We start from the raw sequence: 21359 nt of genomic DNA, 5'->3' as shown, positions 1-21359 counted from the left end.
CAGGGACAAAGCGCTTCGTGACATCGGCCCTTAAAAACACGTTGACTTTATAGAGAGAGCCCCAAAGACAGCGGTACGGCAGAGAACACAAAGCTGCTGTAGTGAAGGAGATGCCCACGGTGCCGGCAGGGAAAGCAGCACTGCCCGCGGGGCGGGGCTGCGGGTCAGCCCGGGAAGGGGCAGGGTGGGTTATCCCACCGAAGCCATGATCACATCCACGGGCAGCTCCTCACTGCTGCGCGCTGTAACCTGCATGGTCACCGTGTCGGTCAGGACCAGGCGAGAGCGGACCAGGAGGTCATGGCCACCCCGGAACACACCTGGAAGGCAGAGGGGGGAAGAGTGAGTGGTAGCCCAGTAAGCCTAAAAGTGAATGCTACTGCTTAGAAAGGGCAGGTTTCCCAGATGTAGCGTGGCACAGCCCCAGCACTGGGACAGGAGACCCTGGAGCAGCACACTTCTCTCATGATAATGCACCCAGGGCTCCTGCTACTGCAGAACTCATGAAAGCAGGGTCAAAATGAGCTCCAGCTGAGCAGAGGTGCCAACACTCCTTCAGTGAGTACCAGTCACACGTTTAGGAGCTCCAGCACACATCCATTTTGCTGGGCAAGGGTGCTGTACCCTCCCCGCCACGGGCTCACCCCAGACCAGGATGCTACAGAGCATGAAGATAGCAAATGGCACTTGGCTAAGCCCAGGGCTGATCCCAATATCTCCCCTCCACAGCACCCTGCCTGATCCCAACACCAGCTGCTCCGCTCTCATGTAGACAGAAAGCACAGCAGGGACAAGCCACTGAATCCTCCCAGGAGCTCAGAGGGCTCCATCCTAAAACTCCTGCCCTGATTTTCCATAAGCAGCTCTGTGTGATGTCCCAAAGAGCTTCACCCCAGGCCTCACCTGCCAGGTACAGTGTATGAGAGTTCTTGTTATCTGGCACTTTATCCGATCGCTCACAGGGCTGCATCCCCAGGAACTTCACAATATTACTAACTGCCTCTGTTAAGAGAAAATAAGTGACAGGCTCCATGTCACAGGTGTCCAGACAGGGATACATAAAGAGCATCTGAAGGGGACAAGTCCTCCCTGCATGTTAGGGTTCATGTTGCTTGTCCTGAGGGGCACACAGCACTGGCCCAGCACTGTGCTGCTGGAAACCACAAAGGAGGCAGAGGCAGCACACAAAACACACCCTCAGTTCCGTTATCTGATGCAGCAAAGGTGCAGCAGAAACAGGACGGTGAATGAGTCAGACAACGGAAGGAGGAGAGTGCAGCTGCCTGCATGCTTACTGCACAGCCCTGCTAGCTTCTCTGGGGACAGATGCAGCAGGAGGGAGACACAGGCCTTCAGGAGGAATGTGAAAAGGCCCCAGGGAGAGTATCTCAAACCCATGGCACTGTGCAAGGAAGCACAGAGATGGCTATAGGACAAGGATGCCCTTTATGCCATCAGAACCGAGTTTTTACAGGCTCCTCAGGAACAAAGAAAGTCGTTAATACATGATGAAAGAGAGCAGGGCTTACACCACAAGCCTGCCCACTAACCTCATGTCTTCTGCTCTTTGCATCTTTTTTTAATCAGTCTTAAGTCCTAAGGTCAGAGCATCTGCTGCTTTCATAGAAGGAAAGTGGGAGCTCACAGCTGAACTGCAGTCTGCCTGCTTGGGAGGGGAGAGTGAGAGAGCAAAGCAAGACATTCGCTTGCCTCCTACAATCCAGTCTGGTCTCCACAGGGCACAGAACACTCAGTTGTTTGGGGTTTTTTTGAAACCTGAACTAACTTGTCATCATGGTAACTGTAGCTCCACATTTAGCAGCTATGCCCCAGTAACGTTGCCCCTCTAGCCTTTCTGTGAGAGGTCTGATGTGAGCCTGGCTGCACCTCTGGGCTTTGCCTGCTGGAAGGAAGAAAATATTACGAGCTTGGCTGAGCTCAGGCACCCCCTTACCTTCAAGGGTTTTAATAGCAGACAAAGTAAAGGTCTCTTCCTTTTCATACTCATCACCCACTTCATCCCAGGCTGCTCCAAAGTTTGTCTTCAGGACTCGCTGGATGTGATCAGCCACTGTTACCTCCAGGTCTTCAAGCTGAGGGTAGAAGAGGTTTAAGTGGAACATGGCTGTTTCTAACCCTGCTCTCTTCAGAGAGAGATACAAACAGGATTCCCTGAACTCAGGCAAATACAGGAGGCAGTCTCCACTTCCACTCATCAGTATGTCAGAGTGAGCCTGGTCTGCTCAAACAAGTGTGTGGCTGAGCAGCTGCTTGGCCTGGAAAGCCACTGGTCACACCATTTCTACGGTTGACAAAGCGTGTGCCTATTCTGAGCGCAATCCTTGGCCTGACAGAGATCAAAGCACCGGACAAATATCCAAAACAGAGGGCAAAACAATAATAACTTGAGCATTTGCTTCCCTGGAATGTCTGTGGTTTGCCTTTCTGGCCTATTGGTTTGCAGACTGGTAAAGCACAGCAAGATGCTGTCAGTTGCTTGTGATCACCTAATGCTGTGTGCCGGGTCAGCTGAACTACTGTTGTGACTACATCTGTGCAAGGCAGAACTGGGCTTGTCCCTCCAGAGCACATACCAACGTCAGTCAGTGCCAGAGCTGGCTGGACACCATCCCCATTCATTCTGGCAGTCGCTGCAGGGAAGAGCCTCCTCCTGGTTCTAGTTGAAAACCACGGAGGAGTTTGTTTAAATAGCACTCAACCACTGTGGTGACTGGTGAGAAGCAGAGGAGGGGTTAACCTTGCACATTCCATTGGTCCCCACTCCTGGGAGGATGCTGTGTCCTCAGTGACCCCCTGCACAGCCGCATTTCTAATCAGATTCCCAGCAGTGACAGGCCATGCGTAGAAAACAGCCTCTGGAGCTAAGAGGGCAAGCTGAGGTTGTGTCACAGCATCCCTTCCTCTCCGGAGGGTAAACACCACCGCTGTGAGCCAGTCATCATTTCTGACCAAGCATAAGCTCAGCTTCTTCCTTTGTGGTAAAACAGCCTTCCTGGAAACAGCAGAGCCTGGAAGAGGGGTGCTTCTTCAGCATCGGGGCTTTCATTGGTCTCGGGGGAAGCCCCTCTTTCTCCAGAGCAAGAACAAGGACAGCAATCTCCCTGTACCAGGCAGGCCATTATGAGGCAGTTAGCTGTGCCACCAGAGAGAGCAAGAGATGCCTAATGGCCCTCTGTCTCTACAAAACTCACTGCACAACTGCCAGAGCCCACCAGGCACAGGCAGCCAAGTCCAGAGGACACACTATGACCTCCCAAAACACAGGTATCATGCACAGTCAGACATCTGGCTAGACAGCAACAGGACAGTACTCCAAATGGGTAATGACAAAACAAGCTCTGCAAACCCACATCTCGCTTCCTGGGACAGACACCTCTTCACATGAGGCTGCCCACATCAGCCTCAGTGGTTACATCATGGCTTGCAGGGATCCAAGCACAGATCACAAAACCCCTCAGGAGTTCTGTGAGCAGGTACCCATCCAGCTCCTTACCACATACTCATCCTCGTAACCCTCATCGTCGGTCTCGCCCGTGTTCGGATCACAGTCCTTGACAGTGAACTTCATCATGCAGCTGAAGGTACAGGCCACTGGGTGGGAGAGGCAAACACAAAGCTCCGGTTACCACCAGCCCTGCAGTGCTCTGCAGCACACTGGGGCTAGGTCACACTTGGGGCAGCTGGGTTGTCACCATCACAGGCTTAGCCAGGAACCTGGAGAGGACACTCCAACAGTTTTTGTCTCTTGAGGATGTGGTATTTATTTATAACATTGAGCCTAGCAAACAGTGATAGAGACAGGCTCACGATGGTTGTACAAGACCATAATCCTCAGATCAAGTGCTATTACTGACAAACATGAAGTTGTGTTGGGAATAGTACCCAACATGTTCCACTGGAGCCTTGTGAAGAGGCAAGATCCTTATCTAGGGATCGGTTCACCTGCCTCTGAAATGAGACCACCTTGTACTGCAACGCAGCAGCTGATTAACACTACTCAGCTAGGAGAGGGAGCAGTGACTCATCTCTGAGAAGATGGGCACTGCTGGGTGAACAGCAGCAACACACAGAGGTGAGCAGTCCTAGAGCACAAACCAGGGACACCAAAGCACAGGTAAGGCCCTGTCACATTCCAGTGACAAATGAGGGGATGCTCAGCTCAAACGGACATCTCAAATTCCTGCTTTTTTGTCTCCTTTGCCTCTCATCACCTGGCCCCTCCCAGCACTTTACCAGTACCAGCCGCCCCACATACTAACACAAAGGACAGACGCCAGGGTGCACAGGAGAGCTCTGGGCAGAGTGCTGAATGCTCATCTGCCAGCTCTCATAGCCTGACTCCACAGTGCTACAGCACAAGGGAGCCAGGAGAGGAGAAGGGAGGCCCGACAGCCCCAAGCAGCAAAGAGAAGTCAGGCTCAGCATCGCACAGGGCTGCGCCCACACACAGGCTATAAATATCTGGCTAGGATGCAAGGTAGAATGTGTGGGGGCGAGCAGTACAGTATGGCTAATTTGGGGAATGTCAGGAAAACAGAGAGCAAACTGTTTACCTGTTGTCGGATCCTCTTCAGACAGAGCCACCAGTGTGTAGCAGGTGCCTGGCTGGTTGTACACCAGGGTTTTGGCAGGTACATAGCCAATGACCTCATACCCCTCTGTTGGCTCCATCTGCACTGTAACATTCTCCAAGATCTGATCGTTCAGGGTGTTCGTGCAGTCAAACTAAACAGAGAGGGGGAAGGAACAACAGCTTGAAGCTGCTTGCTATTGATCTATTAGCAGACTCACTTTGGGTGGTGAGAGCACGGTATCAACTTGTGAGCCCCTAGCTCTTTGTGTTTCCACAGCCCATCTCGCTATTCAGCTGCCTGGTTCATGCACTCCATTTAGCTACTGAAAAACCCTGACTAAAAATAATTAAATACTCATTTAAATGCTTTAGGGGAGAAAGCAAAACCCTGCAGGGACTCCAGTGCTCCAGCAAACCTTCCCCCCCCCCCCCCCCCCCCCGCCCTTAAAACCAACCAGCACAGTTATCCAGAGCAACCCAGGCAGGAGCAGAAATTCAGTGAGCACAGGGAGACACCAGCTTCAGTTCACCAGGTAGTATGGAACTCTTTTTCCTTCAAATGTACTTTGTCCTTCCTCCCAGGATGGTAATTCTCAGGTTTACTCTTTGCAGTATGGAAATGTGAGCACTGTGTTTCCTACATCTTCTCACTTGATGCTACAGGGACACAGCGCCCCATGAAAGATGGGAAGAAGATCCTTTGTTCAAACCAAGGATAGTCTGAGCAAGTTTCAGCAAGTGTAAAATTGCTGATTAGACTTCATTCCCGCTGCAATGACAAGTCATTTAACAACTGCATCTGGTGGATGGGCAACAGAAACAAAGATCAACCCCCACGAGGGCTGTGTAAGCTGTTCTGAGCTTTTGAGGAAGGAGCTGGCTAAGGACAGAACACTGCTGCTCACCAGCTAGCGTGAGGCTCGCTGTGCCTTGGACTCCCTGGGGCCCAGGTAAAGATGCTGGCACATGGATCCCAACATCTCACCCAGCAGGGGGATGGTACAGCAAGGCCGAGGTGCTCAGGAACAAGCACCTGTAGTACACCGGATAAAACCAAATGCAGGAGGGGAAGAGCTCTCCCTCATCACATTCCTGTCTTGGGTTCCCTTTCCAGCAGACAAACGTCCATTCTTTTATGCCCAAAGCATGTGTGGAGGGATCCAGCTGCCCATGCTCAGTGAGAGCAGCCCCACCTAGTGCTTCTCTGATTTACTCTGCCGGTCCCTGTAAGCACTGTTCAGCTCACATTGTTCAGTTCACACATAATCTCTTACTTATTTCTTCTTCTGGGGCTCTGCTGCCCTGGATGAGAAACTAAGGATCCTTCATTGCTGTGACACGCTTTGAACAGAGACGTCCCTGAGCTATCTCTTGCCAGTGAAGCTGTTTTAACTGGCAGGAGCTTATTTTGCAATCCCCTTTCTGCCCCACACTCCATAGGTACCCACCTGGAACACCATGTGGCTGACAAAGGTGTGCTTGGTGCAACGAACCACGTACTCCGTTTCCAGCTCTGTCAGGGCAACAGGCTCTGGGGAAGACTTGAAGAGCGGGCCCAGTCCCCGAAACTCTGGGATTGCCCCCAGTTGCTCTGAAACAGAGGACACAGAAATCATCGCCTTCCTAACCTAGAGGAAGGTGCTTGCAGTTTCAAACCTCTCACCTAAGCTGCCAGAAGCTGCTGCAGCAATGATCATCATCAAACATCCATAAACATTCACTAGGGACTTTTAAAATTGAAGGCAGAGCCATCCTTTGCCCCCATCTATTGCCAGCTAGAAAGAAGAGGACTGCAGGGACCTCCATGCCCCAGGAGTGAACAGTAAACTTAAAGTTGAGAGCCCACGTTGCTCTCCAAAGTGAGATGGGGAAAAGCCAGAGGGGGTAGGCAGGCTCAGCAAGAGGTGGCTATTTGTTCTCTCACACACATAGCAGAGGCCTTGCATCAGTTTACCTTGGAATATTTCTTGCCGTGTTGCTGCCACCTTCTCCGGCTGTTTGACTACAGCAGCAGGGGCATTTTCTGTCAAGGAGAAAGGAAAAACCAAACATAAAAACCCTGAAAGATTTGAATGTGAAGAGTAACAAGTAACCAAATCAGAAAACAGATTAATGTCTGGAGAGGGATTTGACTAAGGAAAGGAAGGGAGCTCATTTCTCACCTTCTGATGGACTAGACATCCATATTTAGCTTCCTAAACACCTTTGGAACTGCAGCTCCGATGAGGATTACCAACTACTACCTCTACTATTGGCAGCTGGACTAAGCTGAAACACTAATGTGGGATCAACCAGATTTGCTGGCCTAAGTCTTTACAGAAGATGTAATCCGACAAAATTCAAACAGGATGGAGCTCAGCAGTTCCCAGCAGGCCCAAAGCAGTCTATTGTCTGAGTGCTGGAGCTGCTGGGGGGCTTCTAGAGGTCTGGACCAGCATTTGGGGGACTGTTCCTTACCTGATCTTTGCTCCACTATAGGAGCTGTTGCCAAAGGAACAGATTTCAAGTCGAAGGGTTTCTCAGAGGGCTCCAGGGTGTACTGATGCAGAGCCCGCTCCAGGCCAGGGATGGACACAGTCAAACCTGGGGACAGAAGGGACAGGTCACTGAAACCAGAGAAAATACCAACTCTCTCACCAGTTAAACCAGGAAGGAGATGCAAACTTGTTTTGAGGACTTCCTGCATTTACCATTCAGGATGTAGCCAGCATTGAGGGCTTTCTGCTTCTGCTCCAGAACATTCAGGTAGAAGGTGGCTCTGTCTCTCACTTCATTGTCATCATCCATCACACACCTGAGAAGAAAGTGGAAAACTTGCTTCAATGCCAGGCAGCAGAGTCCATGCAAGTGAATCCAGGCAACTAAGCCATACCACAGGGCCAGGAAGAATGCACCACAGAAGACAACTGGCAACATACTAGTAGTTGTATTAGATAAGCAACCATCCACCACACTTGGCTTCTCACACTGGAACACTGAATGCAGTGGTGATCCCACCACAGGATCCCAGGTACCCACTGCATCTTCTGAAATCTACAGCTACAGGAGACTGGACACTCATGGAGGTGCTAACAAGCTCTCAAGCAAAGGAGGGCTTTCACCCAGGATGTTGAGGAACTCCGAGGTACAGCTCACCTTTTCAGTAACACCAAGATACTGGGTAACATCTCCTCATTCTGAGCTCCAAACTTGGCAAGGGCACTTACAGCACCTGTAGCACAAGTCATGAAAACAGAATTAGAACATAAAGAAATCACCTGAAGTTTCCTCCATTTCCTGGCCACGTTCAAATGCCACATCAGAGACACAAGCACTGGTATAAAGCATTACTGTGACTGCAGAGAGGCAGATGTATTGCAGCAAAGTGCCTGGAAACCTCCTGTGTCTAGTTTCAGAGTCAGTGCAGCTCCCTCCCTATTTCTTGGCTGCTGGCCATGTTCCCCCATCAATACTTCTGCAGGATCTTTGCTGTGTAAGAGAGATCTGCTCAGGACTAGAGTGAATCACAACCCTCAGAACCAGAGGTGGTCATGCACTGTATTTCCTTGAAGATCTCTCACCAAGCAGACAGTTTTCCAGGTCTGTCTCTTACCTGCCCGGACTTCTTCATGCTCCAGGACAACCCTGTTGTAGATGAAGCGAATATATTTGGAGGGGTTATTGGTTTTGGGTCCTTCCTGCCCCAAGAGGTGGAGGATACGAGTAGCCAGCACAGTGAACTCGCAGTCCTCAATGAATTCACAGAGGTGAGACAGGCCTGTCTCCTTGCTCTCCGAGTTCTCCTCAATGATGCTGATGATGCAGTCCACAATGGCTCGCTTGTATTCAAAGCCACCCTAGGGAGCAAAGGGAACTGCTCAGCTGGAAACCTCAAAGGATTTTGGAGACTCTGAACTAGCCAGACAGGAGAAAAAAAAAAATCCTTCAAAAAAGGTCACTCACACTCAGTGCTTTTAAGCTGTGTTTGAAAGGAGAAGAGCAATAATGCTGCCCTCACTTTTGACCCTCTTTACATCCAGAGGACCAGCTAATATTCAAGGTCTATTGCCAGCCCCTTTCGGAATGGCTGCAGTGAAGAAAAACCTCAAATCGTAAAGAGTGTAAAAGAATCCATCAGCCTGAAGGGTTTACATCTCCTTCAAACCTTCTGCTGCTAGAATCAGTGCATAAAAACAGCCATATGGGAGGAGAGAAAGCCCAACCCTCTCCCCTTTAGCACCAGACATCTGAGGATGAATCACAAGAGAAATGTATTAAGGATCATATCTGCCACAGCAGGACCCAGCAAACAGCCCCAGTGGTATGGAAAGACAGGCAATCAATACCTCCCCAGACACACCCCATAACCCGACACACTGTTAATGCCTGGTTATCTTCAGACATTATTTAACCGTGTCCTCAATACACACTAAGGGATTAAACTGCACACTATCTTCTGCCAATTACATGCACAGTTGGGGAATCTTTCTGGAGCTGCTTTGGATTACAAAAGCTGTAAAACTGTATGGTTTGAACTACAAAACCACATTCAGAATGATACCATCCACCCACAGAAAACCTGGGAAAGGAGAGCGGTCCATTTATTCACAAGAGCAAAATGAGACGCTCTGGTTTGTTCCCAAATGAGAGGCTGTGGTTGGCAGAAAGTGATGTCAGAGCAAGCAGTGGTGCCAGCTGTGCTGCAGGCATATTAGCTCATTTAGAAATGGCAAATCTCTGTAAAGCTGTCTTCCTGCAATTCTATGTCTGGCTGAAAGCAGAGAATGGTTACAGGTACTAGTGATCCCTCTGCTGCCACAGCCTAGAGAACAGAAGAAAAGTGGCTCTGTGTCATCAATAAATAGATTGTTACTGAATCTTTGTGTATGAGACAAAACTGCTTGGAATTTGCTGTCAAAGTACAAAAGAACTGCTGTTGCCTGCATTTGCTTTGAGAGTTCATAAACCCCCAGAAAAATCAATGAAAACCACGTTACAAATATGCCTGGCAGTAAGCATATAACCCTTGTGCACAGCTGAACACTTCTGCCAGTTAGACTGAAGCCTTTTAGGGAGAGAGGCTGTTACTGCACAGCATTATCAGTGACAGCCTGACTCTCACCGGCGCCACTGTGCAGTCCATGCACGCCAACAAGGAGCACCAAGAAGCTGTCCTGCCAACTCACCTCCTCCCGAAGCATAGTGAAGAGGAAGTTCATGAGGACAGCGTGCTTGCGAGGGTACTTCTGACACAGCGCGTTGATGGCCTGCACCACTACAACCTGGAGGACAAGGGGCACACATAAGAGAGGATTTTTTCTTACCAGGCAGGAAAAAAATAGTTAAATTGTGTCAATTTTGTGCTGGTCCCTAGTCTGGAAATGAAGTTTTTTATTTTGCTTATCCAAACAGTGCAGTTCCAGGAGGTACCATTGGAAGAGATTGATCTTTATGCACTGGCCAGCCCACATCAAAAACCCCACATCCACTGGAAAGAAGAAAAAGGGATTTAATTCTGAAAGGGCTTCTCCCCAGAAGAGAGTGTCTGACTTCCCAGCTGGGTGCTGTACAGCTGAGGCACACTTCAGGCTGATAGCCTCCTCTTCTTATCTCTTTTTTCCCCTCTAAAAATATGTTTCAGCCCAGCTGCTTGGATTCCATGCAAGCTTCAGAGTGCACACACAAACATGGACAAAGGCCAGGGGAGGGTTGTCTCTTCAGGAACCTGAATGTCCCTCGTCCTCCCACTTCCTTACTTTGAACTCATCTGAGATCTCTGACATGAAGGAGGAGATCTGCTTCATGAGCCGGTCGATGCTGCTCTCGCTGCCGGTTTTCAGCAGCGTGGTGATGGCCAGGGTGGCTATGCTGCGGTTGGAGTCTGTCACAAGGTTCTCCAGGTCTAGGTTACAGGCAGTCACAGCAGATGGGTGCTTCATGGCCACCTGCAGCACAGGAGGAAGAGTGGAAAACCATGAACAAAAGGCCCAGAAAGGGCAACCCCCCCACTAAATCTATAAGCTCCTGCTCCTTCCCATAAAAAGAAGTGCTACAGACTGTACAGAGGGATCATCTTAGAGAAACGGCTTATCCAAGGTTAAAGTACCAAGTTCTTTCTTCCTTCAGAATTGCATCTCTTGCTGGAAGAGAAGCAGTAGTAATAACAATCTTCTACTACTTTCTACCACTACTGTACTACTGTCATTCTCCTCTATGCACTAAGGTTCAGGTTCTGCAGAGCAGGCTATGATCTCCCACCAAAAATCCATCCAGCCTAGCTGTGCAGAACATCAGTGAGTGGGTGGGCAGCAGTTACCAGACACTGCCTTTCTTTTTCTCTTTAGAGCTGACAAGGTCAAGGGAAAAGCTGGAGACCGCCCCAGATCAGGCAAGAAGCAGCATCAAGGTTTGACTGCTGCTTAATTTCCAGAGAGCTCCTTCTCCACAGGAAGCTCTGAAGGGGAAGCACTAACACGTAAGGCCTGTGAACGTGACTGCTTTTCCTCCCCTTCTGTAAAGTGTTCTTTGAGGTTTTATTCTGCTCACAGCAATGAAATGTGAAGGCTGCAGCCCAGCACAGAGGTTATTCGTACAGAATCATCACACAGTCTGCCCCCTTTTCTCTTCTGAAGCCTGCAGCTCCCTGCACATGAGGAATCATTACAGCTCCCAGGAGACTGGTTCCTACCTTGTTGAGGGTACGGACAGCTGCATACCTCAGCGCTGCTTTCGGGGAGCTGCAGAACAGCTGCAAAACTGCAAGGTGGGAAAACCAGAGGTAGATGTTTAGGCAATCTATTATTGAGAAGTGGTTTGTACTTAAAGCAAGAGCTGCAATGAAGAGACAGCTGCAAGCACATGGTAACTATAAGGATGCTTAAGAGGCAATGGTGAGTTTACCAGCTTGCTCCCTTCCTCCTTCTTGTCCCCTTTGTGACAATCCCTGCTGACAACTAGCTCTTACCCACCTCCCTCCTTCCCTGGAGCTGCTGCCCTGCATTCCTCCTGAAAGCCAATTTCATCACCTTATCATCTTTCTTACCAAGTCAATTTGTACTGCTGTTCTCCATTTCCATGCAAATCCTCTTACTTGCCCAGGGCTGGCCCATGGAGGGCACCCTCCCTGTGCAGAGAGGTGACATGGAGCTTCCCTACCCGCCAACAGTCCCAGTTCAGGACTGGACTAAGCTGTGAAGGAAGGAGCCCAGCACCTTGGCTTCTTGCGCTGCTAAACGCAGTCTAAAGCAGGGAGGTTGGTCAATTAGAATTCATCCCTGTTTCACTGGAAAATGGAAGAGACCCCCTCCAGCAACCCACACTCAAACACATCAGGCAAATACCTTTACAGGAGCAAAGCTATTCACACACACCACAGGCTCTCAGCAGCAGCATAAAGCAACAATGGGTATAGCAGCATTACAAGCCTGAAACTACACGTGGTCCTTGTTTCTTGGGGTAATCAGCAGGTGTGACCACTGCAGGCCCATAATCCCCCCCATTTACCTGAGACAGCTGGAGCCAGCTCTTTGGCAGTGCAGTTGGGCAGGTTAACAATAGCAGAAGCAGCTTCATAGACCACCATCTCATGCTTGTTTCTTAGGCAGCTCTCAATGAAATCAAACAGGGGACTGTCACGGCTGAGGGACAGGAAACACAAAAACAGGTTAAAATAAAGGTGCTAACAGAAGTGAAGATACTAACAGCAAAACCAGGCAGGTCCCATAGCCATAAATCCACTGTCCCCAGATTTTGCAGTGGGCATTATACAGTACTTCCAGCGTGCTGGAGCTGAGAAGACACTTTCTGCCTTGCGGGCCAAAGGGAATCTCCCTCAGCAACTGCACACCAAGACGTGACTGTACACAAGCCTTACCTATCAGGAAGCCACACTGCATACATGGCAGCCAAATAACTACAGAAGACGGAGAACATGAAGTAGAATATATCAAAAAAGAACAGCTGTGCAACACAGCCCAGGGAAACAAGAAAGCATTCAAGGTGCAAGCACACAAACAAGACTCGTAGAAGCCATCTCCTAACAACCAAGATAGCATCCTGTATTTTCTCTGCTGCCTTTTACCCAATAATAAAAGGGTAGCAGGGGCATGCTGATCTTCAACAGAAATAATTGCCCTCATGAGATGGTGAGAGGAGATGGAAGCAGGACTGGAAGAAATTCTTCCTGCAGCGCAAAGGACTGCCCTCACCTGCCAGCCTCCTCCTCCAGCAGCTTGCTGGCTACTCGAATCATCATGCAGTAGGCAAAGGGTGACTTGAGGCCGTGGCGCGTGAACTTGCTGAGCATCTTGTTGACTGCCAGGCGGTCATTCTTCCGCACGTGGTAGAGCAAGCCCAGAGCGTGGTACTGTGCAGAGAAAGAGTCCGTCACAAACCCACAGTGTGTTCTTCCCACTTTTACCCCCTCTGATGCCCAGAGGTGCCTGGGTGAGCTCTAGCACTCTGCTCCACTCCCAGCTGCTGCTTGCTGTTCCCTGTGTTAGCAGCGGTTTCCTACCTGCACCATGATATTGTCACTGGAAGCTGCCTCCTGAGCCTCATTCACCCAGCGTTTCACCACATCGTAACTGGTCTTCAGCAGGTGCTGGGGAAAGATGAAGTCACAGGCAACCCGTGAGAGGAGGGTAGGGGAAAGTTTTGGGAATCACAGCTCATTAAGAAGCAGCAAGCCTTTCCCATGAGGGTGCTGGCAGCAGCCACTTAGAGAAAAGCATGGGATCACCACCTGGAGACCTGGCCATGACGGCTGCGGCCTCAAGTGGTCAGTCATCTCCCACACTGTCAGCACCAGCCATGCTGTTCCAAAGAGGAGAATGGCAACAATGAAGCCCTCTAACTCCCAAGATGTTCAGTCCTGCCACAGATGACTGGTTCTCTGCTTAACCAGCCCTCAGGCACATTCTGCAGGGACTACCTACCAAGGAGGACACCAGAGCAGAGCTGGATACACTTGGCACTTTGTCAACAATCGCCTGCTTCATGTAGCGCTCGATGGCCTGCAACATGGTACTCTGCAGGGAGAGGAAACAGCTGATACAGAAAAGCTGCTGGGCTGTGAAAGGGGAGATGCAAAGGCATGAAAAGCAGAGTGGGAGGTGGGATGGGTGAAGTAGGGAAAGGTGAAGGGCCTGCAGGTGCCCAAGGGAAAACCAGCACTTACGTCAGTGATTTGACAGAGCGCTCTCACAGCGGGGCCTCGGTAATTGTCATCCTTCCCAGTCATGTCTTTGGTTAAGCTGGTGGAAAACAGGAAGCTCTCAACAGTGCACTCCTGAGCCAGCAGCTCCCAGGTGCACGTACACAGAACAGCAGGCAGCCAGCATTGCTGCTGAATGCCAAGCAGACAATTGCAGGTCTCCAGCAAGCCTGACTCGGGGGGTGGGAGGTAGGAGGATAAGACCACAGCAGACTATATCCTCAGGTTCCTCTGTCTCCCCAAAAGGCACTGGTCTTTCAGTGGGGTGGTCAGCAATGCAGGAATGACTCACAGAGGGAATTTTGTTCCCTGGTGAAGTCGCATCCTGTGCTGCTACAGGAGCAGTAAATCCTCATCTACCTGTTGAAAGCCTTAGGATTTATGCCAGAGATTTTCAAAAAGCTTCAAGGCATTCAGACAGCAAAGCAGGAGTTAATGAAACAGCCTTTTGCTGCCATATCATGTAACCAGAAGAGACAGTCCAAACACCTGTGGGCACGGAACACGGGGGCACAGCACATTTCCCATGCATCACCAGGAGTTTGGTGTCTGTATTTAACAGACTTTTTAAAGGAACACTTTCCCCTAGCCAAGCCCATTCCATGTCATCACCCTGCTTAGGGCCCACAGCTACCTCCAAGAGGCTGGATGGGCGTTACTGCAGGATGTGTGAATGAAACGGTAAGAAAAGGGAAGCGACCGACCTGCTCGTCACAATGATCACATCTTCTGCAATAGAAGACATCTCTTTGATAGTCAGGTAACACATCCTGCGAAGAGTGGGCTGACAAGGAGAGAGGGAAGACAGACATCAGTGGAGAGGATCCTGGATAGGACAGGATCTCAGTTTTCCCTGCTTCAGTGATTCTATTGTGAAGATCAATAATCTGATACCTTCAGAGAGCCCCGCTGCCTGAGCGTGAAAGATGTACAAACCCCATATTCATTAACAAAACACCTCTTCTGCATCCCTCAGTCTTAGGGTGAAGACACAGAGAGACCAGATTTAGCTGGACCTACAGTTTCATCTTTCACTTGTCATTCACATGAACAAGGAGGAAGGTGTGGAATCATTAGCTGAAGTGCACCCTGTTGCCTCAAAAGCAAGCACTTGATATTCCTGGGTCTGGGGATTTCTGCACTGGTCTCATGATTTCAATGCCTTATGGTTTGGAAAACAACTAGTGATGGTACTACTGCTGTGGGTAGGTACAAGTTCCTGGCCTTCTCCAGGACACACAGTCAATGACTCTCAGCAGGAAGCAGAATCTTTAAACGCTGGGCACAAGATACAGTGTATTCTAGCTGACTATACACTGGATCTGTGCCTACCAAAGTCTCAGGGGTTAAACAGCAATTCAGAGGGAGGCATTCCCATCTCAAAAACAGAGAATGCTTCAGCTAAGCTGCTACAAGGTCTGTGAGGGGCTGGGAAGCTGATCTCTGCTTCTAAACGTTCATCCTACTCTTCCCACTCAGATCAGGCAGCTCCAGGCAAGAACAGAAAAACTGGTTGTGTATAAACACATCTCAAGGCTGAAAAAGACACCGTTGACAACTTGTCCCACCAGATAAATACAGAAGAAAACAAGCAGCAGACTTACATCATTGGACTGAAACAGCTTGGTCATGGCAAAGAAGGATTCAGTAGCTTCCATGACACCCAGGTGCTCCCCCTAGAAAATGTTTGGAAAGAAGGAAGGAAATCCCAGTCATGGCACCCAGCTTTGGGCCTGCTACAGGTGTCCCTGTATAGGTGTAAATTTTCTCTCCCTTACCTGGTTTATGAGATACAAGATCTTGGTGAGGATATGAGCACATTTTCGTGGGTTTATGGGAGTCTCATTAAACACTCGTGCCTGGAAACAAAGCACAGACAAGGATTCTGACACCAGCCTCCCCTCACAAACACCATTTCATCTGGTCTTGGTCACTGACACAAGCAAGACATTTTGAACACGGTGTGGCAAGATTCTTAATGACTTTGGATCAGATTTCCCCACAACTGCTGTTAAACACAGAACCCTTTTAAACAGCTGGTTCTACAGTCTCATCCAGGGATCACCAGTGCAAGTGCAGTTAAGGTTTGAAGGGCAAATCCTCACCACACTTTCACCCACACAAGTCTGGATCACGTACTAGCTAAAACACTGCTCTGCTGACAGACAGACAGACGCTAGCTCTGCAGGGCTAACAGGAGCCAATACCACTCACAACACTGCAGGCAAACAGATAACACTGAAACAACAGGGTCAGGGGATCAAGAAAATTACCTGCTGTTGGATAGAAAGGCATATTTTTCAGAGCAAATTCGCAGACTATCCAATCACCACTCACATCCTACTCGCTAACTTTGCCATCTACAAAACATACAGGGTGTTCAAGGCCCATTTCCCAACCTTCCTGTTTCAGCCTGAGATTTCCCAGATAATTTTATTACTATTTATAGTTCACAGTCTTTAAATTTGTTACAGAGACCGTGTCAACCTTCTCTTTTCCTCCCTCCAACAATAAAAGAAGAACAGGAACGTTGTCCATTTATTTCAGAGCTGGCAGGACCCTAACAAACCCCCAGTTCCCTGCTGAAATTCTCCAGTGATGTACTCAAGAGCAGGAGAGACTCTGTCCAGAAAGGGGTACAGAAAGGCTTTACCTCTTGCAAGACTGCACTCTTCTCCAGGTGCTGGAATGGGTTAGAACCCCCACCTGCAAAATAAAGAGAGTAAGAGTCTTTCCAGGGATAGCAACTTTCTCACTATGCCCATAATTTAAGGACAGACTGAGCATTTTGGGGTAACTTTTTCACAAACATCAAGCAACCAGAGCTCCCTCTCTGAAGTGATGTTAATTGGATGTCTTCATAGCAGTTAGAGAAGGCAGAACAGACAGCATATTCTTTAATCTGTCATTCCCCCTGCTCCCCCACCTTCCCCCCCCCCAAAAAAAAACCTAGCCATGAGCCTAGGCAGACTGATTATCTGCAAAGTAACTGTGCTCCACTGTTATCCTCACAGACCTTTTTCCAGCCCCTGGGCTGGGAGCTTGCTGACAGTTAGAGCATCAATAAGACAGGCCTAGACAAAAAGAGCATTTTTGGCTCAATCACTAATTAAGAAACAAGACAGCAGACTAGAGAGTCTGGACACAGAGCAACTTTCATTGTTCCACTTAATAGAGTAAATTATATTAAATAATTAAATCCCTCACCAATTAAAGACTAAATAATCAGAGGGATAAGCACTATCATTCTGCATGGTCTCTACTAGCTTGCCTCCTAAGCATTTGTGAGCTGCAGCTTTTCAAAAGCTGTCAGTTATTGATAAGCAGGGTTTAATTAGTACCTATGTTCAGCCTGGCCCTGGGACAGAACACAGCAATTCCCAGCGCTGCTCTGATGTGTAACAACCCTGATCTGCTGGAAAGCCCAGCTCCTGGGCTTAGTTCTGACCTGGGCCTGAGGCATCCTACCCTGGTACCAGGAGCCTTTGCAAGAGCAAAGTAAACTTAAAGGCAAACACATCCACACCCTGGCTCCTTCCCAGATCATAAACTGCCCTCCTCTGTCACAGAAGTTTGCAGAGGCCAAATAAAAGGTGGCCAAATAAGTGTCAGTGCTATACGTGGGGTTGGGAAAAGAAGAAAGCATGGGGAAAGACCAAAAAAACAATGTCTCTAGTGGAACAGTGAACCAGTTCTAGTATAAGCATGTGAACGTGTTCCAAAAATCCTCCCTAGCAGCAAGCCCTAAATCAGCCAGCAGCAGCAGAGCATCGCCTCTTCATCTTCCACAGCACTAAGGATCCTGAAATGAGGTCTTGGTCCTCAGAGCACCCTGTGTCAAAGTATTTTTCCATCAGAGGAGAAACAGAGACAAGAAAGGCAGAGGCCACATGTTCAGAAAGCTCTTACTATTGGATGTCTAACAACAACTTGTATTCATTGGCAGAGAAACAGTCACTGCCTGAGCAAGGACTCTGGGACAATTACATGCCCAAAAATGTTATCTCAAAGCATGCTTCTGAGAGCCAGGGGAAGCAGCTCACCCAGGACTAACTAAACCACCCATGAAAAGCAGAGAAACAGGAGCCAATTAAGCAGGCATGCTGATCTCAACAAAAAGGCTGTCCTGTCAGCCTTGGTGTGGACAGAACAGATATGAAAAGGCCTGGAAACTCAGGGCTGATCTGCTCAGCCTAAGACCAAGGATGACAAGCATTCAGGCTATACATTTTGGACATACACACAATCCATGGGAGAAAGTCAGTACATTAAATCCTGTGAATCTTCATTTGAAACAGAAGCAACAGGACGAGGAGGCACTAACGAGGAACAGCCATGAAGAAGCAGGCAAGCAGCAGTGCCAGAAAGCAGAGCTCTGCGAGCTCTCGCCAAGAGGCAGCATCCCAAGGCAAGGCAGCGATCTCCTGCCGGCCTCGGCCGTGGGCAACACAGAAACTCGAAGCATGCAGGAGGGGAACGTGAAGAACAGCCCCAAAAACGACAGCCAAGAGCAATTCCCCAGCAGCTGCCTCATGAAATTCCCCGATGCCGCGCCGACCAAGATGTCCCTGCAGGCTTCGGACAAGGGGAGAAGGGCAAAGGCGTTTCACACACACCAAGAGCCAGCGGAGCCGCGCCGAGCAGAGTCCATCACTACGCCCCGCGCTGAAGCCGCTCGCCGCCTCAGAGAGCGGGCCGGGAGCTACGCCCTGGATTCCCGGCGGCTCCAGCGCCTGGCCTGAGCTGGGAGCGGGGCTCGCTCGCCGGACGGTTCGCCCGACCCCGCGGCCGGCGGCGCGGCTGGTCACCCCTGAGCGCTGAGGCCTCTGCGGGCGGCTCCGGTGCCTCCGCGCCGGCAGCGGGCCCCCCAACACGGCCGCCCCGGGGACGCTTCACCTCACGGCGAGACCCGGCCCCGTCACGGCTGGAGTCCCGCGTCCCGCCCCCCGCCTCCCCTCACCCGACTCCTCGTCCTTCTTGTCGAACTTCTTCAGCATGGTGGTGCCGAGCGGCCCCGCGGTGAGGCCCCTCCCGCCCCGTGGCAGTCCCGGTGCTGGTCCCGGTGCCGGTGGCGCTGCCAGCGCCCGCCCCTTCCTGCTCCGCGCCCCTTCCTGCCAGCCTGTCACTGCCGTCGCCGCCCGACACACTGCGCAGGCGCGGCCCCGCCCTTCCTGACGTGGCACCCCACTGCGGCCCGAGCCGGTCTGATTGGTGGAGGGGCGGGGGCGGGGCTACCAGGGGTCCGGGTGGCACGGGCGGGGCTACCGGGGGACGCGGGGGACACATTGGGGGGGATCGGGGGCGTGGCGTGGGGGGAACGCGCTGTGAGTGGGGTCACTGGGAGCCCTGAGGGGACACGGGGCAGGGGGCACCCTGTGAGCGGCAGAGGAAGGGCAGAGCGGGGCACCGCGGAGACTCGGGACACCGGGGCCAGAACGGGGCGGGAGCGAGGTGGGGACCCTGGGGCTGGGGGGGACCCTGGGTGGTCCCTGGGACTCGGGAGGACCCTGGGATTCGGAGGGGACCCTGGGACTCGGGGAAGCGAGGGGGGCAGGACAGGGGAAGGGGCAGATCGCGGCAGGGGCTCGGTGCCCCGGGGGACTGGGCAGCCGTAGGGCAGACTGAAGCCCCTCCTGGGGACGAGCCGTTCCACCGGCACTGCCAGCGCTGGAGCATCTCGGCAGTGACACAGCTCCCCCCGTATCCACAAACCCCTGAGCCCAGCCACATGGCACCCACCCCTGCAGCGGGGTGTCCCCGGGGCCCAGTGCTGCCGGGAGCCCTGGGGCAGGCTGGCCAGGCAAAGGTCCCGTTACCCACCGGGCCACCCAGCTCCACCCAGCTGCTGGCAAATCCCTTTGCCGGCCACCCAAAGACGTCCCCTCCCACGGGGCACAGGGTCACCCCGATTGCTTCTGCCCCCTTCCCAATGTCAGCGCCCACTCGGAGGCGAAGGGGCTGCACTCACCCTGCAGCAGGTAATCATCAAAGATCATGGCCATGTCCCCTACCAGCTCCAGCGGCCCCTCCGGCGGGTGTCCCCCAGCCTCTGCCTCGCTCGCACCGCCCTGTACTTTGCACAGGGCGGCCGCACTCTGCTCCGTACAGCTCTTATCTCCCAGCCCTGCTGAAGACAGCGGCTCTGCCAGCACAACCCAATGTCCCAGTTGGCCCAGAGCTGCCGCAGGCACCCCGGGCCAGCCCTGCTGCCAGCACAAGGCCTGACACCCCTCGCTTGAGCTTCAGTGAGCTCCAGCACTAGCCCTCCCCTGGCTGCAGTTCCAAGGAGAGGGAACACAAATTGGGGGTGTGCAGGGGAGCAGGACCAGTATAAACCACAATAAGTGTTATTCCATGCCACCTTTTATTGTGCGTGCTCACCGCTGCTGGCTTTGGGGCTTGGCTGGGCTTTGGGATGGATCTCTGTGCGTCACAGCCCCCAGAGAGGGGCAGCACATGGGAAAACCTGCCAGGCTGGATGTGGCCCCTTCGGTGACATCCCAGCAGAGGGTGAGTAGGGAGCAAAGCAGGGCACAGAAACCCCCTCAGTGCCTGGGACTAAGCCCTTGGTCCGCTCCAGCACTGGCCCCAGGACAGGCAAACCGGGCTGTGTCTTCTCCGGTGGTGCTGAGGTGGAGGTTATTAAACCAAACCCTCGCACGGGTGCTGCCTGTGCCATGGGGGCTGGGATGAGGCACTGTGTTCGCAGCCCTCTGTGGGCACACCAGCCCTCTCCACCTGTGCTCTCCAGCAGCCCCACTGCCATCCTGACCCCCGGTCGAGGAGCCGTGCCCCTATGGGGGAGATTTATTTCCTGCGCCCCAGACGGGCCATCAGCTCCTTGTTGGCAGCTGCCTTGGCGTGCAGCTCCTTCTCTCTGGCCAGGTCAATCAGGATTTTCAGTATGTGGGTGGGAACATCAAGTGACAGGGACACCTTCCTCGACTTTTTCACCGGAGCAGGTCTCTTGGCGTCCAGGCTCACTGGACAGGGCAATATTTTTCTGGCTGACCCCTCTAGCAGTGGTGGGCTGGCTTTGTCCAGATGAGACCCTTCCCCACAGCCAGGGTCATCCCTCCTCATTTTGGGAAGACCTGTCAGCATCTCCTTAGCATCATTGGTTTCCTGCAGTGTCAGCTTGCCTTCATCCCTGGCTCGGGGTACCGGAGGGAGCTGCTCATGGCTCATCCCCTTCAAGGCTCTTGCTGGCGCCCCGAGGACCACCAGGAAGGTGAGCAGCATCCTGCAGTGCAGTGTGGCCAGGAGAACCTGCAGAGAACACGTAGCCAGTGCTAAGCATCACCCCCATCATGCTGCCACAGTCCCACGGCCCCTAGGCAGCATGTGTCCCCACCAGGGCTCCACACACAGAGCCCACTCACTCCCTGTGCCAGCTGGCCATGCCCAACTGTGGGGGCTCACCTTCCTTTTGGGAACCCTTCTGTTTTCCACCGGATTTTAACATTCTTGCATGGGGAGGAGTTTTGAGGAGGCTGAAGGGGACATGGGAAGCAAATCAGCTGGATGTCTCCATCCTTCCCTGCAGCCTCTGGCCAGACACTGGCTGTCCCT

General features: G+C 51.7%; 1 protein-coding gene across 2 annotated transcripts; it reads right to left on the bottom strand.

The window, feature by feature from the left end:
- Window positions 1-30: 30 nt before the first annotated feature.
- COPG1 (COPI coat complex subunit gamma 1) lies at window positions 31-19816 on the bottom strand. 2 transcript variants are annotated; one of them, XM_084269718.1, is made up of 24 exons: window positions 19756-19816; window positions 16441-16493; window positions 15566-15646; window positions 15392-15463; window positions 14492-14571; window positions 13752-13827; window positions 13510-13602; window positions 13089-13175; window positions 12781-12938; window positions 12077-12210; window positions 11262-11329; window positions 10330-10518; window positions 9760-9855; window positions 8187-8430; window positions 7730-7805; window positions 7285-7388; window positions 7052-7177; window positions 6549-6617; window positions 6043-6185; window positions 4575-4746; window positions 3515-3612; window positions 1955-2093; window positions 904-1002; window positions 31-320 (listed from the first exon to the last, which is right to left on the bottom strand). In XM_084269718.1, exons 1-24 carry the CDS (start codon window positions 19787-19789, stop codon window positions 190-192), a joined length of 2622 nt encoding a protein of 873 aa, XP_084125844.1. In that variant the 5' UTR covers window positions 19790-19816; the 3' UTR covers window positions 31-189. The 2 variants fall into 2 exon arrangements, with proteins under 2 accessions (XP_084125844.1, XP_084125843.1); XM_084269717.1 differs by lacking the exon at window positions 19756-19816 and adding an exon at window positions 18748-18856.
- Window positions 19817-21359: the final 1543 nt, after the last annotated feature.

The sequence above is a fragment of the Gallinula chloropus genome (genome assembly GCF_964237585.1).
Source record: "Gallinula chloropus genome assembly, chromosome: 12".
Lineage (NCBI taxonomy): Eukaryota > Metazoa > Chordata > Aves > Gruiformes > Rallidae > Gallinula > Gallinula chloropus.
Note: the sequence above shows the minus strand (reverse complement) of the source record. Positions and strands in the feature narration are given on the sequence as shown.